This window comes from Ruditapes philippinarum, unplaced genomic scaffold, assembly GCF_026571515.1.
Source record: "Ruditapes philippinarum isolate M1 unplaced genomic scaffold, ASM2657151v2 ctg2667_1_1_1_1, whole genome shotgun sequence".
NCBI lineage: Eukaryota > Metazoa > Mollusca > Bivalvia > Venerida > Veneridae > Ruditapes > Ruditapes philippinarum.
Genome location: NW_026852562.1, coordinates 101,609 through 119,123, shown reverse-complemented (window position 1 = coordinate 119,123; position 17,515 = coordinate 101,609). Strand labels below are relative to the sequence as shown.

At 31.2% G+C, this 17,515-nt stretch overlaps 1 protein-coding gene across 1 annotated transcript; it reads left to right on the top strand.

Annotated features, from left to right (window-relative positions):
- Positions 1–154: 154 nt before the first annotated feature.
- On the top strand, positions 155–4,722 carry LOC132717083 (solute carrier family 45 member 3-like; the record flags this gene model as incomplete). The annotated part of the gene is made up of 3 exons (XM_060700486.1): positions 155–458; positions 530–1,140; positions 3,699–4,722. Coding segments are annotated over 3 exons (1,215 nt in total), but the record flags the coding sequence as incomplete, so codon positions are not given.
- Between the last annotated feature and the right edge of the window lie 12,793 nt (positions 4,723–17,515).

The window sequence follows — 17,515 nt, the reverse complement described above, 5'->3', positions numbered from 1 at the left end:
AAAACCATATTAAAGGATTTAACCCGCGATCATTATTTGGAATGGCCCCGTCCGAAAAAATTTTTTGCTTATTGTTATTGATTTTGGTTTTAATAATGGGTTTTGATTTTCGATCCAAACTTTTTTTTAAACCAAATTTAAGCTTTTTTTGTCCCACGCAAACCAAGGAAATGGCCAGGAAGGGAGAGTATTCATCATTTATTCATTGATGGTCAGTCTTGGTGGATTTATTGGTTATTTGATTACAGCAATCGATTGGAAAGCAACCGCAATTGGTATTTATTTTAAAACGCAAGAAAGAACAGTATTTTCAATGCTTACAGCATTGTTCAGTGGTCTGTTATTAACAACAGTTTGTGTTGCCAAAGAGAGACCATTATTGTTAAGAGATTATGATATACCTGGAAATTCAAGTGATACTATTGTTGAAGTGAGTAGTACCCGGGGGGGAGTTCCGGGTTTTTGATCAAAACCCGGGGCCCGAAAAAGGATTGCGATAAATGAGATTGAGCCCAAAAAAAACAAAAAGAGAGAAAAGTCACCAAAAAAATACTCAAAAAGAATTTCCGGGGGGAAAAAATTAACAATTCTACCGGATTTGGATTTAGATTTATTTTGACGTTCAAAATTTTTGTTGCAATATTGAATCTATTGCGCCTTCTGTGGATTAGTGTATATGAAAAGTTACCGGAACCATTTCAGAAGCTCTGTGATATTCCACATGTTTTAAGACAACTGGCGCTGGCCCATTTCTGTAGCTGGACTGCAATCATGGGATTTAACTTGTTTTTTACTGACTTTGTCGGCAATGCCGTTTACGAAGGAAATCCCAATGCCCCAGAAGACTCGTACTTACGGAACAGATTCGATGAAGGGGTACGAATGGGTAGTTGGGGGCTACTTCTTCATTGTATAACGTCAGCATTGTATGCTGTATTTGTTGAAAAATTAGTCGCTCGCTTTGGCTGCAAATTGACTTACACCTTCGGGATGACATCATTCATCTTCGCCATGTTTGGGATGGTTCTCGTGCAGAATGTGATATTTGTGAATATAATGGCAGGTGTGACAGGCTTTGCTTATGCCACTGTTTTAACCATTCCGTTTATATTGGTTTCAAAATACCATAGTGAAAAAGAGGTTAGTATTGTATAAAAAAAAAGTTTTAGTTTAATTTTTCTTTGATACATAAAGATTCACCAGTCACATGCCTTTAATAAGCTATTACTTTGATAAACACCATAGTAACAGTAACGTTATGAAATTGCAATAAAAATAGTTGAAACTAGATGAAAGTTAATGAATGTAAAACAAAAAAGAAAAAAGGAGCTTTGTTATACCATACAAACATCCTGTCTGTGTCTGTTTTTTAATGGAAATCAACTTTTTAGAATAATCTATATAAAACCTATTTTTTAAAGTTTTAAAGTTAGGCAGTAATTAAGGGTTAGGGGTTCCATTACATTTTGGCTTGATATATTGCCAAAATGTTAAGTTATTAATTTAAGAAAGTCAGGGCTTAGACCTTTTAGAGACCGGGAATATCTGACATTGGGGAAGTCCAATGTGAAAAAGTCCCAAGAAGAAAAGCATTATCTTTTGCGGAAACGAGGAGTATAAAACTCCCAAACTTTCAAAATAATGGAAAGTCCCGTGGCTGGGAAACCCAATAGATTTGCCTTTTTGCCCAACAGTAATAGAGCAGGATTTATAACTGTTTGGTGGACAATTTTTTTGGTAAAAATTTAGGTAAATTGAACATGGACTATACTAAATTTAAAGCAGAGTGAATCCATTAAATTCAGCAGGTTGAACTTTTATATTTAAATATTTTATTTATTTTAAATATTTGATAATTATTACTTTTACTTAGTGGCAACCTGCTTTAACTTGAGGTCACTTGGTTTAACATAAAACAGTCTTCGTTTTTTTCACTTTGTCACGAGGAAATGAAAGTATTCTATTTGTTTAAGTTATTTGTACATGTAAAGTAAATGTTGATCATAAGTGTTTCCTAATTTATAATTGGACATTTCTTTTACTTGGTGACTTGTCTTATTTGGTGCAGTTATATTTAACTAAACAATGCTGCATTTCAATTTTTAATTGAAACCAAGTTTTTTTCTAGATAAATAATTAAATTACATGTATTATAATGCATGTATTCTAATTTTATGATAAAAGAAAGTAATTAAGACAGGCATTGAAGATATTCATCAGATTAATGGTTTAAATACACCAGAGTTGCAATACATGCTGAATTTAACGTGACTTACATATATGTTAAAAAAAATGAAGACCTACTGTATGTAATGGACTAATAAGTGATCACAGCCTTGTTCTTTTCATATACATTTCACATGATTTGTAGTTACGAACCTTCGATATTCTTGATATATTAACTTAAGAGTCGCCATTTTGCCTCTTACACCAATTACTTTTCCATTTAATTTTTTCATTGAATATCTGATGAGGTTTTTTTTTTTCAGCAAAAATTATCATAAAAAAAATGCAAAGTTAATACATATTAAGGGATCTAAGGTCCAACATGTTGCAGGCTCAGGGATAATATGACCAACTTAAAGTGCTGAATTTTGTGAAAAAGAATCAGTTACTCTATTGGTTGTCAGCATTCTGGATTTGCTAGTACAGTACAGATGTGAATTTATAGATATGATTGTGGCTGCAGCTAGACAAGAACCTCTGCACAATTATTTGTTTGAACGCAGATAATTAAATTTTTTAACCATTATTTTTCCACCATTTCTTCATAACATGGCTTTCGACTTTATGAATTAAGTTTAGATACACCGCCTCCGTGGTTGAGGGGTTAGAGTCGATGACTTGTAATCCAGTTACCTCTCTGGTGTGGGATCGATCCTCGGGAGATGCTTTGGTAGTTTAGCGCGGAAGAAGGTAGTCTAGTACTGGTGTAACTCTCCAGGAACAATGGTTAGGAAACTACCCACCTATATGACTGAAATACTGTTGGAATATGGCGTAAAATCAAACAAACAAACAAAAGTTTAGATACACTTCTATGTACATGTGTTTCTATAGGGCATGTGGGATATAAAATTTCTGAATTTGTGACACATGTCACTATTAACTAAGGGTTTTCCCTGTAATATATTTGTATAGGCCATAAAGAGACCACATAATATTATATGTAATGGTTTTCAGTCAAGTCCTGTATATTCTCACTGACTTGAGACTGCAAGTTCTATGGTGATTAAGGCCTAAAAAACTCATATAGTGAAATTTCATGGAAAATGCATTAGCTCAGGTTTGATGGGATATTCAAACCTTATATTCTCTAATAAACACGCCCCCTCTAACTTTTTTTAGACATTGAAAAAAATTAACTTAGTTACAAATGATGGCAATTTGATATAAATTCATGAAAATTAGTATAAATTTTAAGACAACTGGTGCATATATTTGACAAAATTTATGTAAAAAAATTTTGTATTTTGATTAAGGACATTACTATATTCCTACCCCCTTTTAGAAAACGCAAATTTTTGAGAATATAAAGTATAGTAACTGTGTCCTATATGTTCAAAATTGTGTATCTTTTTAACATTTTGCCCTGTAAAATTGTTGTCACAAATGTTTTTTCTGAAAGATAATTAATTATATACCTTAAATTAATCATGACATATAATTTAAGACTACAATTATTTTTTTTATTTCAGGTGTTTTTTAACGATGTGATGCCTCCTGTTTCCCAGTCTTCTCTGCCGGCACCAGCACGAGGCATAGCAACAGACATCGCTACACTGGACAGCGCATATTTTCTCTCTCAAGTTGTTCTTTCATGCATTATGGGATATATCGTGTACATGACAGGCTCGGTATTGTCGTACATGGTGACAGCTGGTGTGATGGGCATTCTTTCTATATACTTTATACAAAATGTTGTAACGTGTGAACAAGAAATGATCGAACGAAAACCGGATTTGACTGGTAGAAATCAGCCTAACGGTGTATTATGATAAAAGGATTATAGTTAATCCCTATAATTCCTCTGCTGTTGTTTTTAACGGAGTTGCTCATTATAAAGAAACCATTGCAAAAACAACTACTTAAATAAAACTGTTTGTTCATGTTTGTCTCTAACAAATTGTCAGGTCACTGAATGTCGATGATGCAGTGGGTTGTAAATTTAAAGATTTTTTTTGTTCAAGACAATGTTCAATATAAAACAATGAATTTTGATTTAATATAATGTAATATTATATACAATGTACATAAAATAGAAAAATCGCCTATTTTGAACATATGTTTCAGGTCTAATTGATTTTTTTTTATGACTAAAGAAAAAAAGTATTTTGTTTTTCCAAGCTTTTATGATGAAAACATATTATCTTATGAATAATAATTATTATTCTTGAAGTATTTGATTTGCTTTCTTTATTTAAATCTTTTTTAAAGAATACAAAATACTTTGTAGCTGGAAAAATAATGAATCAGTGATTTGAATCTTGTTTTTATATGCTGAATTATGATATATTTTTTTGTAACTTGGGGACAAAAATTGTATTGCAAGAAAATGCTTTCCACACCAAATATTAGATACCAAGCAATTAGTACATAACCTACGCACAGTTCAAGTAATATATGCGGGATTGTTTATAAGGGAGTTTTCTTTATGTAATTAGAATTTAAAATTATACTGAAATTTCATTGTTGTAATAATAAAATTGCTTCTATTTTTAGCTCACCTGTCACAAAGTGACAGGGTGAGCTTTTGTGATCGCTTTTCGTCCGGCGTCCGTCCGTCCGTCCGTCGTCCGTCCGTAAACTTTTGCTTTAAATGACATCTCCTCATAAACCACTGAGCCAATTTCATCCAAACTTCACAGGAATGTTCCTTTGGTGATCACCTTTAAAAATTGTTCAAAGAATTTAATTCCATGCAGAACTCTGGTTGCCATGGCAACCGAAAGAAAAATCTTTAAATATCTTCTTTTAAACAATCCTAAGAGCTAGAGCTTAGATATTTGGCATGAAACATCTTCTAGTGAGTGTCTACCAAGTTTGTTCAAATAAAAGCCCTGGGGTCAAAATTGGCCCCGCCCCGGGGGGGTCATTGATTTTCCCTATATGCATATAGTAAAAACTTGAAAAATCTTCTTTTAAAGAACCCAAAGAGCTAGAGCTAAGATATTTGGCATGAAACATCTTCTAAGTGAGTGTCTACCAAGTTTTGTTCAAATTAAAAGCCCTGGGGTCAAAATTGGCCCCGCCCGGGGGTCATTGATTTTCCCTATATGCTTATAGTAAAAACTTAAAAAATCTTTTTTAAAGAACCGTAAGAGCTAGAGCTTAGATATTTAGCATGAAACATCTTCTAGTGAATGTCTACCAAGTTTGTTCAAATAAAAGCCCTGGGGTCAAAATTGGCCCCGCCCCAGGGGGTCATTGATTTTCCCTATATGGCATATAGTAAAAACTTAAAAATCTTCTTTTAAAGAACCCAAAGAGCTAGAGCTAAGATATTAAGCATGAAACATCTTCTAGTGAGTGTCCACCAAGTTTGTTCAAATAAAAGCCCTGGGGTCAAAATTGGCCCCACCCCGGGGGGTCATTGATTTTCCCTATATGCATATAGTAAAAACTTAAAAAATCTTCTTTTAAAAGAACCATAAGAGCTAGAGCTTAGATATTTGGCATGAAACATCTTCTAGTGAATGTCTACCAAGTTTGTTCAAATAAAAGCCCTGGGGTCAAAATTGACCCCGCCCCAGGGGTCATAGATTTTCCCTATATGCATAGAGTTAAAAACTTAAAAAGTCTTCTTTTAAAGAACCTAAAGAGCTAGAGCTAAGATATTTAGCATGAAACAATCTTCTAATGAGTGTCTACCAAGTTTGTTCAAATAAAAGCCCTGGGGTCAAAATTGGCACTGCCCCAGGGGGGTCATTGATTTTCCCTATATGCATATAGTAAAAACTTAAAAAATCTTCTTTTAAAGAACTCAAAAGAGCTAGAGTTTAGATATTAAGCATGAAACATCTTTAAGTAAATATCTACAAAGTTTGTTCAAATAAAAGCCCGGGTCAAACTGGCCCTGCCCCCAGGGGTGTCATTGTTTTTAACTATATGTGTATAGTAAAAACTTTAAAAATCTTCTTTTAAAAAACCCAATGAGCTAGAACTTAGATGTTTAGCATTGAAACATCTTCTTATGGGTGTCTACCAAGTCTGTTCAAATAAACAAATAAAAGCCCTTGGGTAAAAATTGGCCCGGGGAGGGGGGGGGGCCTATATACAGGTGAGCGACCTCAGGGCCATCATGGCCCTCTTGTTAGAAAGACTTTCTGGTAAAACATTTTTTGGGGAGGGAGGAGGAGGTCTCAAGGTTAAGTTTAGCACTTAAAGTTAAGCACATTTTAAACCCTAGTTGTTAAGATACCTGTAAAGCAGTGGGGGCGCGGCCGAGTGGTTAACGCATTGGACAAGTAATCTAATTATTGCTGGCCGCATGGGTTCTAACCCTATCAGGGGCAAGCCTTTGTTTCCGTGAGTAAGAATCATTACACTAATTGCTTAGTACTGTTTTGTACCATTATCGAATTTGTGTTTCAGTAAGCTTATGGCTTCAACACGATGGAACTAAAGTAAATTAGTATAAACTAAACTAACCAAGGGATTGTGGGTTCTTGATCACGACCACGTTTCCTCACATGATGCTAGTAGTGGTTAGTTCAAAGATGCAAACATGAATAATTATGATTAATATAATTTTTACAAGAAACTCTCAGAATCAAGCTTAAATTATAAATTAACTAAATTTGTTTGAACTAATTTACAGAGCCAGAAGAAACAAATCAATATTTTCTTTGTATTTATATATACATACATGTATATTTTATTTCATGTCATTTGTTAAGCCTGTTACCATAGCAATATTCTTATCCAGCACATGAGAACAAATTAATTTTTTGTATCTGTTTTAGTAATTTAAATTATGACACAGATATTATCTATGGTATTTGTATCTCTACAAATATCAGGTTACAAACATAATTCATTTACTTTTTTAGTGTTTACAATTTAAAATGATTTTCAGTCTTTTCTTATATATGTGTGAAATAATGTGCATGAATTTTAATTTTCTTAAATGCTTTCTTTATTTAATGAGTTTTATATTTTAAAAAATATGTGTCCCTTCAAATCTACTTAAGTATTTTTTAAGTATTATAGTACAGTACCCTAACGTTTGCTGAATGGTTGAGAGATTGTGTTGTATATTTGCCCGACTGTGCCTGGGACGTAATTATAACGGGACAAGCAAATACTGACAAGATAAGAGGTCATGTGTCTGGTGTCCAGTTGACGGCCAATTGATTGCTAAGCGCAGTATTTAAAATTAATGCTTTTATTGTACAAAAATTCAAATAATGCGTTTTCATAACATCATTTTAAGAAAATTTAAATATGAAAGGAATATTAAAATTTTACTTGTGGCTTGTTCTTTTATTTACATTTTATATTACCGACAAAAAGATACCATTTCACAACGATCAGTAAGACTAAATAACTGGGAACGCATCTGTCACTGCACAAATTTTCAGTAGCTTGTTTCATTTTATAATGTCCCAGGTCTGTGTCTATGTGTGTAAGGGAAAATGAAATTGCTTGAGATAATTTCCAAAAAACCAGGGAACTCTCAGGTTTCCATTTTGTCAAAACGATTTTAAAATTTTAATTTTAGTTTGAAAACATATTTCTAGCAAACTACACATGCTTACAATGTTTTGATTTAAGGTATTAGGACCCTAATGGGCACTATCAGGAACTAAAAAATTGACATCATAAGTCAGATGTATACCTTAAAGTACACCTGTATGCAAAATTTAAACAAAGTTTACCGTACAGAAATCAAGTTATGGCCACTTTTCTGAACTCAAGCTAGGATGTTATGAGGGCCCTTTTTTAGAAAGTAGGAACCTTTTTGGTAAGAAACAAAAAGTACCATTCAGCTAACAATCCAAATAAGCAAAATTATGGTTTCTACATAAAATTTATGAAGTCTGTATAAAAATGTTACCCTACCCCACCCATCTGACCATTTTTCTATTTAGGGAGCCTAATTTAAAAAATTCTTAAAATTTATCCAAATGAGTGCCTGTTTTCAAAGTTTCCCTAAATTTTTAAAAAAGTATATTGGTTGATCTTGTAAAATATGAAATACTTTTACCGTCTAGTTTTGATTATATTACACTTTAAAAATATCAGGTACCATATTTATTACTAGATTTAGCATAATTTAGCCAATAAATACCTATATAAATTAAAAAAATCAAAATTAAACACTTTTTTCTTTCCAAATGGGACATGAGAGATACATAAATAATGTTAAAAGAAAAAAAGGAAGAAAAAAAAGTTGACCCTTCTGGGGATCGAACCCATGGCCCTCATTTTCAATGTAGTTAACAGTAGTTCTAGCCTATTTGAATACTCTTCAAAGCAGAGGTAATGCATTAGGGTGCTAATACCTTAAATATGGTAGCAGACATGCATAAAGTTTCAACCCAGTTTTTTTATATTATTTAAATATTAATGACCCATTTTTACATATTATTTGTGTGAACTTTCTCTATGTTACATGTAGCAGTCTTCTCGAAAACTTCCAGAAAATTGCTAATCATGCTTACAACTTTTTCAGCATTACATAAGATTGCTTTACGAAACGTGTTACATTATTCTTACTTTCTTTATTTGCAATTTATGCACCCTTTCGTCTTATACATATATGCATAACTAGACACATGTTGAAAATCCACCTTTCATTTTGTCAGACACTCGTTTTCTTGGTTTGATTTAAATATGTGGTATTTATAAATTGTTTGAAATTATTTTAATCATGTAATGCATTTTACTTACTGGTAAACCACATATTTTACTTTGCTTTACATTTCTCTTTTACTTTATTTCATATCTTTGGGACCAATAGATTTGTATTGTCTATTGATTGTTGTTTTTTTTCCATTTTGTTTGTTTATGCATGACATACAGGTAAGCCATTTAAACAAACCTAATTATTTTTTAATTTCTCCATAAAATGCTTTCCATCTGCATAGATACATTTGTTTTTATGTTTTGTTTATTAAAATACTTCTTTTGCATGGACAATTATTATACATATGTACTAAGGTGTTTTTTCTTCATATTGCTTTTTAAGTTATACATTATGCAATGTTACTGGATATAATTAAAATATATAATGTTGTTTTTGATAGGTTTTCTTTTTTTAAGTTCTATGCCAGTATATAATGTGTTTTAACTATGTCATAAATTAAAAACCAAAGAAATGTACTGTTCAGTTTACCATGTTGTGTAGATCCTATGTTTTTCATTGTCAAAGAAAGTTCATTTATGTCATGTGTCAAGGTTGTATTGCCAAAAAAAAGGACAAGTTGATGGAATATACATGTAGTTATAGGTTGTTTTGGCCTTGTTTTATGATTTTGGTGATAAAACATTTTTGGAAAGCATTAAATTGTCTTGCCTTCTATGTTGCTGTTTCAACTTCCATTTGTGTAAGAACAATAATAACTATTTGTGTTAAAGTACAGTTTTATGTAATTTAAGTCAGTTAGAAAAATAAGCCTCCAATAATATTTTTGAAAAATGTCATAAATGGCATTTCTTAAAGAAATAAATACTAAAAAACTTCATTTGTTAGTGCTTAGTGAAAGATTCTATTTCCCATATCTGATTCAAGGGTGCACAAATACTTTGTCTAAACTGAATATGAACTAAGTAGAATTGGTACTATACCCTTTGAGCAGTGCAGTAGTGTTGGGTGACATAGTCACACTTTTCTTTTTCTTTTTTGACTTAACTCTGAACCGCCTTATACTTTACTCTTACCAATCTAATTCTTAAAGAAAGTTCTAAGATCGAAAACTTAGAAGTATATAATATTATGAATAATCTTTTCTCAAAATCAGTTTACATTAGTACTTTCAGCTCTTTGATTTTAAGGTACTGCTTTCTTATAGATTATCTTTGTGTCATGGCTTTTACTTAACATTGGTTTTTAACTCATAATAAAACTGGGGTTCATTTTTGACACTTAATTCAGTTAATTGTTCATTTTTAGCTCGACTTTTCTATGAAAAGGGGAGCTATCCTACTCGCCCCGGCGTCGGCGTCGGCGTTGGCGTCACACCTTGGTTAAGTTTTTCGTACCACCCCACTTTATTTCAGAAGTATTACAAGTATGGCTTTGAAACTTACCATACTTGTTCACCATCATAACCTCCATCTACAGACAAGAGTACATAACTCTGTCAAGGTTTTTGACAGAATTATGGCCCTTTTTTGACTTAGAAAGTGTATTGAGCTTGGTTAAGTTTTTTGTACCACCCCTCACTTTATTTCAAAACCATTGGAGGTATTGCTTTGAAACTGACCATACTTGTTTACCATCACGACCTTCATCAACAGACAAGAGGACATAACTCTGTCAAGGTTTTTTGACAGAATTATGCCCCTTTTTGACTTAGAAAATACATTGAATATGGGTAAAATCCACTTATTGCCTTAACCCTTTGAGATATTGCTTTGAAACTTTTAATGCTATTTCACATCATTACCCCCATCTGTACGCAAGAGAAGGTAACTCTGTCAAGGATTTGTTTTAAAAATTAAGGCCTTTTATCGACTTAGAATCTTGGTTAAGTTTTTAGTACCAGTCCACTTTTGACTGAACTGTTTGAGATATTAATTTGAAAGTTGGAATACTTGTTTACAATCATGATTTCCCAAACATGTCCAGGAGAAGGTAATTCTGTCAAAGATTTTATTTGAATTATGGCCCTTAACTGTCAATGTTTTGTATTATAGGCAAGCACTAAAAAACTTAAAAAATCTAAAAAAATTCATTCCTATCCACTTGTTCACTTTACCATAAATTATGTCATATAAACATTGCTGTAATATTCAAGGGTATCAAACAACTAGTTCACTTTAAAAATACAGAGATTCTTGTATTGCCTTTTACTGCAAAAACTTTTTTTATTGGCAAGCAATAAAAAAGTCGAGCGCGCTGTCTTACGGACAGCTCTTGTTATGCTTGTTTCAGCATTATAATGCTTGAGTACAGTTTACTAACCACCATAAATGTTTGCATTCACAAAGCTTCTATAACTATTTTATTTGTTATTTTATATGCATGTATAATTCCAGTAGGAAAGTGGAACAATTCATTTTAAAAGAATACCGGTTTTAACATAAAGAACAAAGATCTGTTAGTTTGTTATAGGAATCTAGCTTTTAGATATTTTACTTGTTGCCTTGTATAATCTCTAGTTTGAGGATAATGGAACAAATAAAGAGTATATGAACAAAGCATTGTTATGAATCACTTTAAATAATTAATTATTATAATTGCATGTTTTAAAATTGAACTTTGGAGACTAGTGTAAAACAAGCATCTGATTGGTTGATTCATAGCACATGTTAGAAATTGACCAATGGCTGAACTCCATTTCCAGTGTAGTCTGCATTGTTTCAGTTTAGTATTTTTAAAATAATGATTGGTTGATTCATATCACATGTTTGAAATTGACCAATGGCTGAATTCCATTTCAAGTGTTGTCCTCATTGTTTCTAGTTTGGTATTTTTAATAAAGCCTTGTGAACAAAAATAACTTTTGAATGATTATTTTTTTGGCTTTTTATTGCTTATTTACTTTCTTTGGAATCTTATAGAACAATTTATCCATTTTGATACATTTTACGTGTTCTTTTTTTTTTAATTCTGTGTACTTTTATTATAGACAATTTTAAGGTGATTTACTTAATTTTACGTTTTTTGTCTTTTACTACCTTAGCCAATGTATTAACTTCCATGTTAAGTGACACTGGATTCATTAAATTTCAGCATACTCAAATATTGAACAATTGTGTGTTGAAATTAATTGTTCATTTACATTGTAAGACTGAAAAAATAAACCAAGGTCATTTATAGGGGTCATTGGTCATTGTATAGAGGCTATACATGTATGTCAAAGGTCAAATTCTACTGTTTACTAGTATAATGATGTTAAACTGTTGGTTCTGTTCTTTTCATTCAAATATCATTTTGATAACTTACTAAAAAATGCAGAAGAAAACTTGTGCAGAAAAATTTAAAAAAAACAAGGTCAGAGGTCAAGAGGTCAAGCAACAATGTTAAGGTCATGTGTTACCGAATTTGCATACAAGTATCTTGAATGGAATGAGTAAGAAAAGTTTGTAAATAATTTGAAAATGATTAAAGAAAAAGGAAAGTGCTTCTTAGTGTCTTGTATTTTAATTAGGGGTTCAAGTATGTATGTAAGTAACTTTGAATGAGAATGACTAGTTCTGAATGGTTTTTTTGGTCTAGACATGAAGTGTGTTTGAATTATCTTCCAATGGAGTATTAATTTATACTTTCTTCAGTAAAAGCTGCATGCCTCCAGATGACCCAAAATATTTATAGAAAATCAAACTTGAGAGATATGTACTAACACTTACACAGTAAGGACTATTTTTGTTTATCTTGACCTCTTTTTGGTAATTTACATGGATTGTACTTGTTTTACATGAATTGTACATGTAAGTGTCATTTGCAATGTGTTAATAACTTTCTTTGTTCATTTTACAATATTTGACTTTTAAATACATTTTCAAAAATTTGCTGAAAAAATTAGATTGAATCTTGAGGGATGCTGCTTTAAGATTAATGTATTTTATTACTGTAATTAAGATTGCTTGCTTAATAGAATATGTAAGCTACTGCTTTGGTTATTAAGAATATACTTTTATTTGATTATATATGGTATAACCATATGTATATATTATCAACAAGGGCTAGTAAACTGCAATATAACTTGTCAAACAAGAATATCAATTAGTTGTATACTAGACTAAATGGGCGTGTTTATTTGTAGTCCTACTTGAATAATTCATAAAACAAATATCACTTATAAATATCAGAGTTGAACATAATTGCATGTACTATGTTTTTGCCAGACGTTAATTGCCTATTGTTATTTACGAAGTTTTATCATTCAAATCCTAGATTTGATACAAAATATAAAAAAAAGATACTTTACAATGTCAATACAGTATTTTCATCTATTTATTCTGCAAACTCCTATGGGCTTTAAATACAATAAGTTTTTATTTTATTTTTTACTTCAAGTATTTAAAAACTTTTATTAAAAAAGAAATTTATTATTAAGTTTGAAATTTTCCCTTAAAGCTAGGAAATTGTTTTGTCCGTATTGAAAGATAGACAAATCCATTTTAAGATATTTTATTCGAAAATTTTGTAACCAGTCTATAATTAATACTGTAATGTTGTAATTGACCAATCAGGAGGCAGCATTTTAAGACTGGTACTAAAATTTTATATATAACTATTATAGATTATTATGCTAATATTTTCAGAAACTAAACATTTGTTGTAAAAGGTTATGGATAAATTATATTTGTTAGTAATAACTTCTAGAAAAATAAGATTTATTTGTTTATGTCTATATATCTTGAAATTCTTTTTTAAAAATTGTATGTTGCTGAAAATTTATCTTTGTAATTATTATGAGTGCTTACTTTACTTGCTTTCTTATTGTATATATAAAAAGAAACAAAACTTGTCAAATAGTTTTTTTTTTATAAAAATGAGAAAAAATAATTTTAAAGACCAACCATGACTTAATTTTTAAAGAGAAACTGAAAAATTATTTTTCTGAGGATACAATTATTATTAAATGGGTTTGCAAAAATATGAAGTATTTCAAATTTTATATATCTTTAATTTATTTCATATTTGTTTAAATCATGTCTTACTACATTTTATATGCTAGAAAGAAAGATAAGGAAGTTTAACGTAGGTAGTGACAGGACTTTAACACTTAACCTGCTGGTAACTGAATATACCAATGTGACCAGTGCAGACCAAGATCAGACGGCATATCTGGTGCTTACTGATCATGGTCTGCACTGTTCGCTAGTCAGTCAGTATTTATTTTAAAATTTTCCCTAATCGGGATAAATGGTCCTGTCCAGATTGAAAGATGGACAAGTCCATTTAAGATATTTAGGATGGTAAGGATTATTTTTAAATCACATTGAAAATAAAGGAAACAGTGATGTCTATCCCTTGATCTGAAGTGTTTCGTGTTGTTTTTACTTTATTTCTGGTACAAGATTTTTCTTTCAGCAAGTCGGGGCCCGAGTTTTAGACTCACAATCATGTACATAATACTTACATTTACAATGATTTACAACAGTTCTCATTCAAAGATTGTTTTATTTATACGCACATTTTAGTCTAATCGTACACATAGATAATATCAACATTTTATGAGGGAATCTTTTAACAAAAAAATTTAATTTATTGGTATTTTTTTGCCCATTATGTATGTGATAATGACGTTATGTTTTATTGAAATATTAAATTTAGATTTATTTGTGTATATATATATTAATGTACTTATGTAAATGAACCAGCGTTAGTGATGAACCATAAACATGTACTGAAGAAAGAACTTGTTTGAAGAATAAAAAGATTTATTATTAATGCAAGAGAGTTGTTTTAGTATTTTAAACCATATGTAGCCAATCAGGGCTTTTTTCACAGGTTTGGGAAGCAGCCCTGTCCTTAATTTGGGGAAAAATTACACAGTATATTTGCAAAAGGGGAAGAACTTTATGTAAATTTAATTTTTAGGGAAAACTGCATGATTTTAAAGAATTTTTCTTTGGGGAAGCAGTCCTATAATGGCCCCTGCTATAGAAGGAAAAAAGCCCTGCCAATACATAGAAGAAGAACATGCATTAATTAACAGGTTAAATAATGTTTATACAGTTTTCATATTTGAAGGCCCTAGCTCTCCATTCCCACTTTTTCCTGTGCGTTTTTACCCTAAAATGCTCAAGTATTCCTAGTTTTTATCATAAAAGTATTTTGACACAAGCTGGTAAATTATTTTGTTCACTCAGTACCTATTATTGAATTGTATGCTCAAAATATACCGTTAGTGGTTTTCTCTTTTGGTAATTTATTGGTCTGTTTAAACTTTCAATCATATAGTACTTACGGCTTGAAACTGTGGTTAGAAATTAGGTCACTAGAGCAGATCTCATATTGAAATAGATTACAAGCTTTACATATACATGTATAATTCAAAATATGTACATGTATATTCAAATACATTTGAATAAAAAAGCATGAAATTGAGGAACGTGGTGGCTATATGGTTAAGATAGATGTCTGATAATCTAAGCACATTTAGCCAACATCATTATGTCTTTATATGCCAACAGCACCGGTTACTCTAAAAAGCAGAAACTAAAGATAACTTGTGTTAAAAATTCAACTTGGACAAGAATGAATGTTCCCATGCTTTGAAAGAAAGTACTAACAATAAAAAAAATATTCCCAATGTAATATTAGGCTTGTAATTTCAATATGCCATCTGCCCTAGTGACCTAATTTCAAACCTCAGTTTCAAGCCTTGAGTACTACACGATTGAAAGTTTAAACAGACAAATGAATTATAAAAAAGGGAAACCACTAACGGTTTATTTTGAGCATACAATTCAATAAAAGGTACCGAGTGAACAAAATAATTTATCAGCTTGCGTCATCAAAAAAAGGGAAACAACTAATGGTATACTTTGAACATAAATACCAGTTACTCCCCTTGTAATAAACATACAGTGCTACCCTTGTGACTGTTAATGTGTGTGTTTGAAAAAGTTTATACTTGTGTTTGGTCCATGACTTTTTCACCAATTAATTGGTACAAACATTGTACATGTATGATCAACATAATGAGATGATGTGTTGCTTTTAAGACTAAGGCCACTAGCTCAAAGGTTTAGATCATAGATTGGGATTGAACTTGTATTTTCTATGTTGCTGCTATTATGTAAACCTATGTATAGGGATCACTTCTCTGTCGTCTGTCACAAAACTAGTCCAGACTACTCATCAGAAACTACTGGTACAAATTCATCCAAACTGAACAGAAATGATCAGTACCAAGTCTAGTTAGCATATCTTCGGTTCAGTGATTTTTGTCAGAGTTATGGCCCTTTAGTGATTTTTATTTTTTAAAGACTTGTTTGGACAACTTCTTTTATACTACTAATGCAATTAAATGAAACTTTACAGGATTGATTGGTACCTCAAGAACTTGCACATATTGAACAGGTTTTCTGGTTGAATGATTTTGGCTGAGTAATGGCCCTTGAACAAAAGACGTGTTTTGACCTGTTGATGATTTCTGTGTCTTCTGCTAGACAGTAGCTGCAACATACAATAGCCTATCATCAGGCGACACATGTGATCACTGATAGCTCTTGTATATTTTTAAGCATTTGGACTCGGTGGAGTTTCTTAAGCATGCTACTTTATTTACTGACATACATTAAACTTTTTCAGTAGCAGTAGAAAGCCAAGCAAGTAGCATTATTTGTACATATATAGTCTATGTCTATGTATTTGCAAGATCAAGTCATGGGTACAACTTGTGATGTACTGCAGTTAAATTTCAGTCTTATGGTATGTCTTTCACCACAGTTTCAAGCGATTGACATGGAAAAGTTAGCAGTTAATTAAGGAAGAAAAATTCAATAAAATTCAATACTGGTGCAGAATTTAGGTGCCATGAAATAGTGTTGGAGTCTAATTATTATGATTACATGTATATTCTTAATTGATAAGTGGGGGAATGTATACTGGTCTATAGACTGATGATTCAAGAGACTTTACTTCTATTCAGTTCAACAAAATTTGTCAAAATTTATGCTTTATGACCTTAACAACTTCTTGTGGAAACAAATTACCGTAACCCGGGGAAAATGGCTGAACTGCTCACAAGGGTTACTATCCAAAGAATGCAGGAGACATAAATGTGTGGAGACTGGCAAAATAGGTAGATGATGATAGCAAGTCCAGGAACACCTAAAAGGAACTGCAAACGTATTTAAAACTTATCTTCAACCAAATAAAAGAAAAACAGACAAACAGGCAAATTTATTATAAAAACAATTTATTTTTGACATTATTTTACCATCAAGTTCATATGAAAAAGAAATATTAACAATTTACAGGGATAAAAGAAAGATTTTTAAAAAATCAAGCTTGAAAGTAACAACATGGAAAAATAGAAATATAAATTTTAAAAATTTAAAATAAATGAATAAATAAATGCAAAAAGTAACACAACATTCAATAATAAAAAGACATCAAAAATAAAGCAAAATACAGAAAACACTAAAAAATATACTCGACGAACTTTGCACATAATTCTGTAAATAAACAAATTAAACAAAAATGTGGAATTTGGGAGAATCGATAATCTACAATGATAATTGCCAACTTTGACAGAATCCTTTATTCTCATTTTTCTTCTGATATATTTCAGCACTTTGGAAAACTACGGTTTAACAAATAATGGTGCATATTTTTTTGCTTTTCGGAACAACGTATACAAGATCTCCACTGCATTTATCTAGT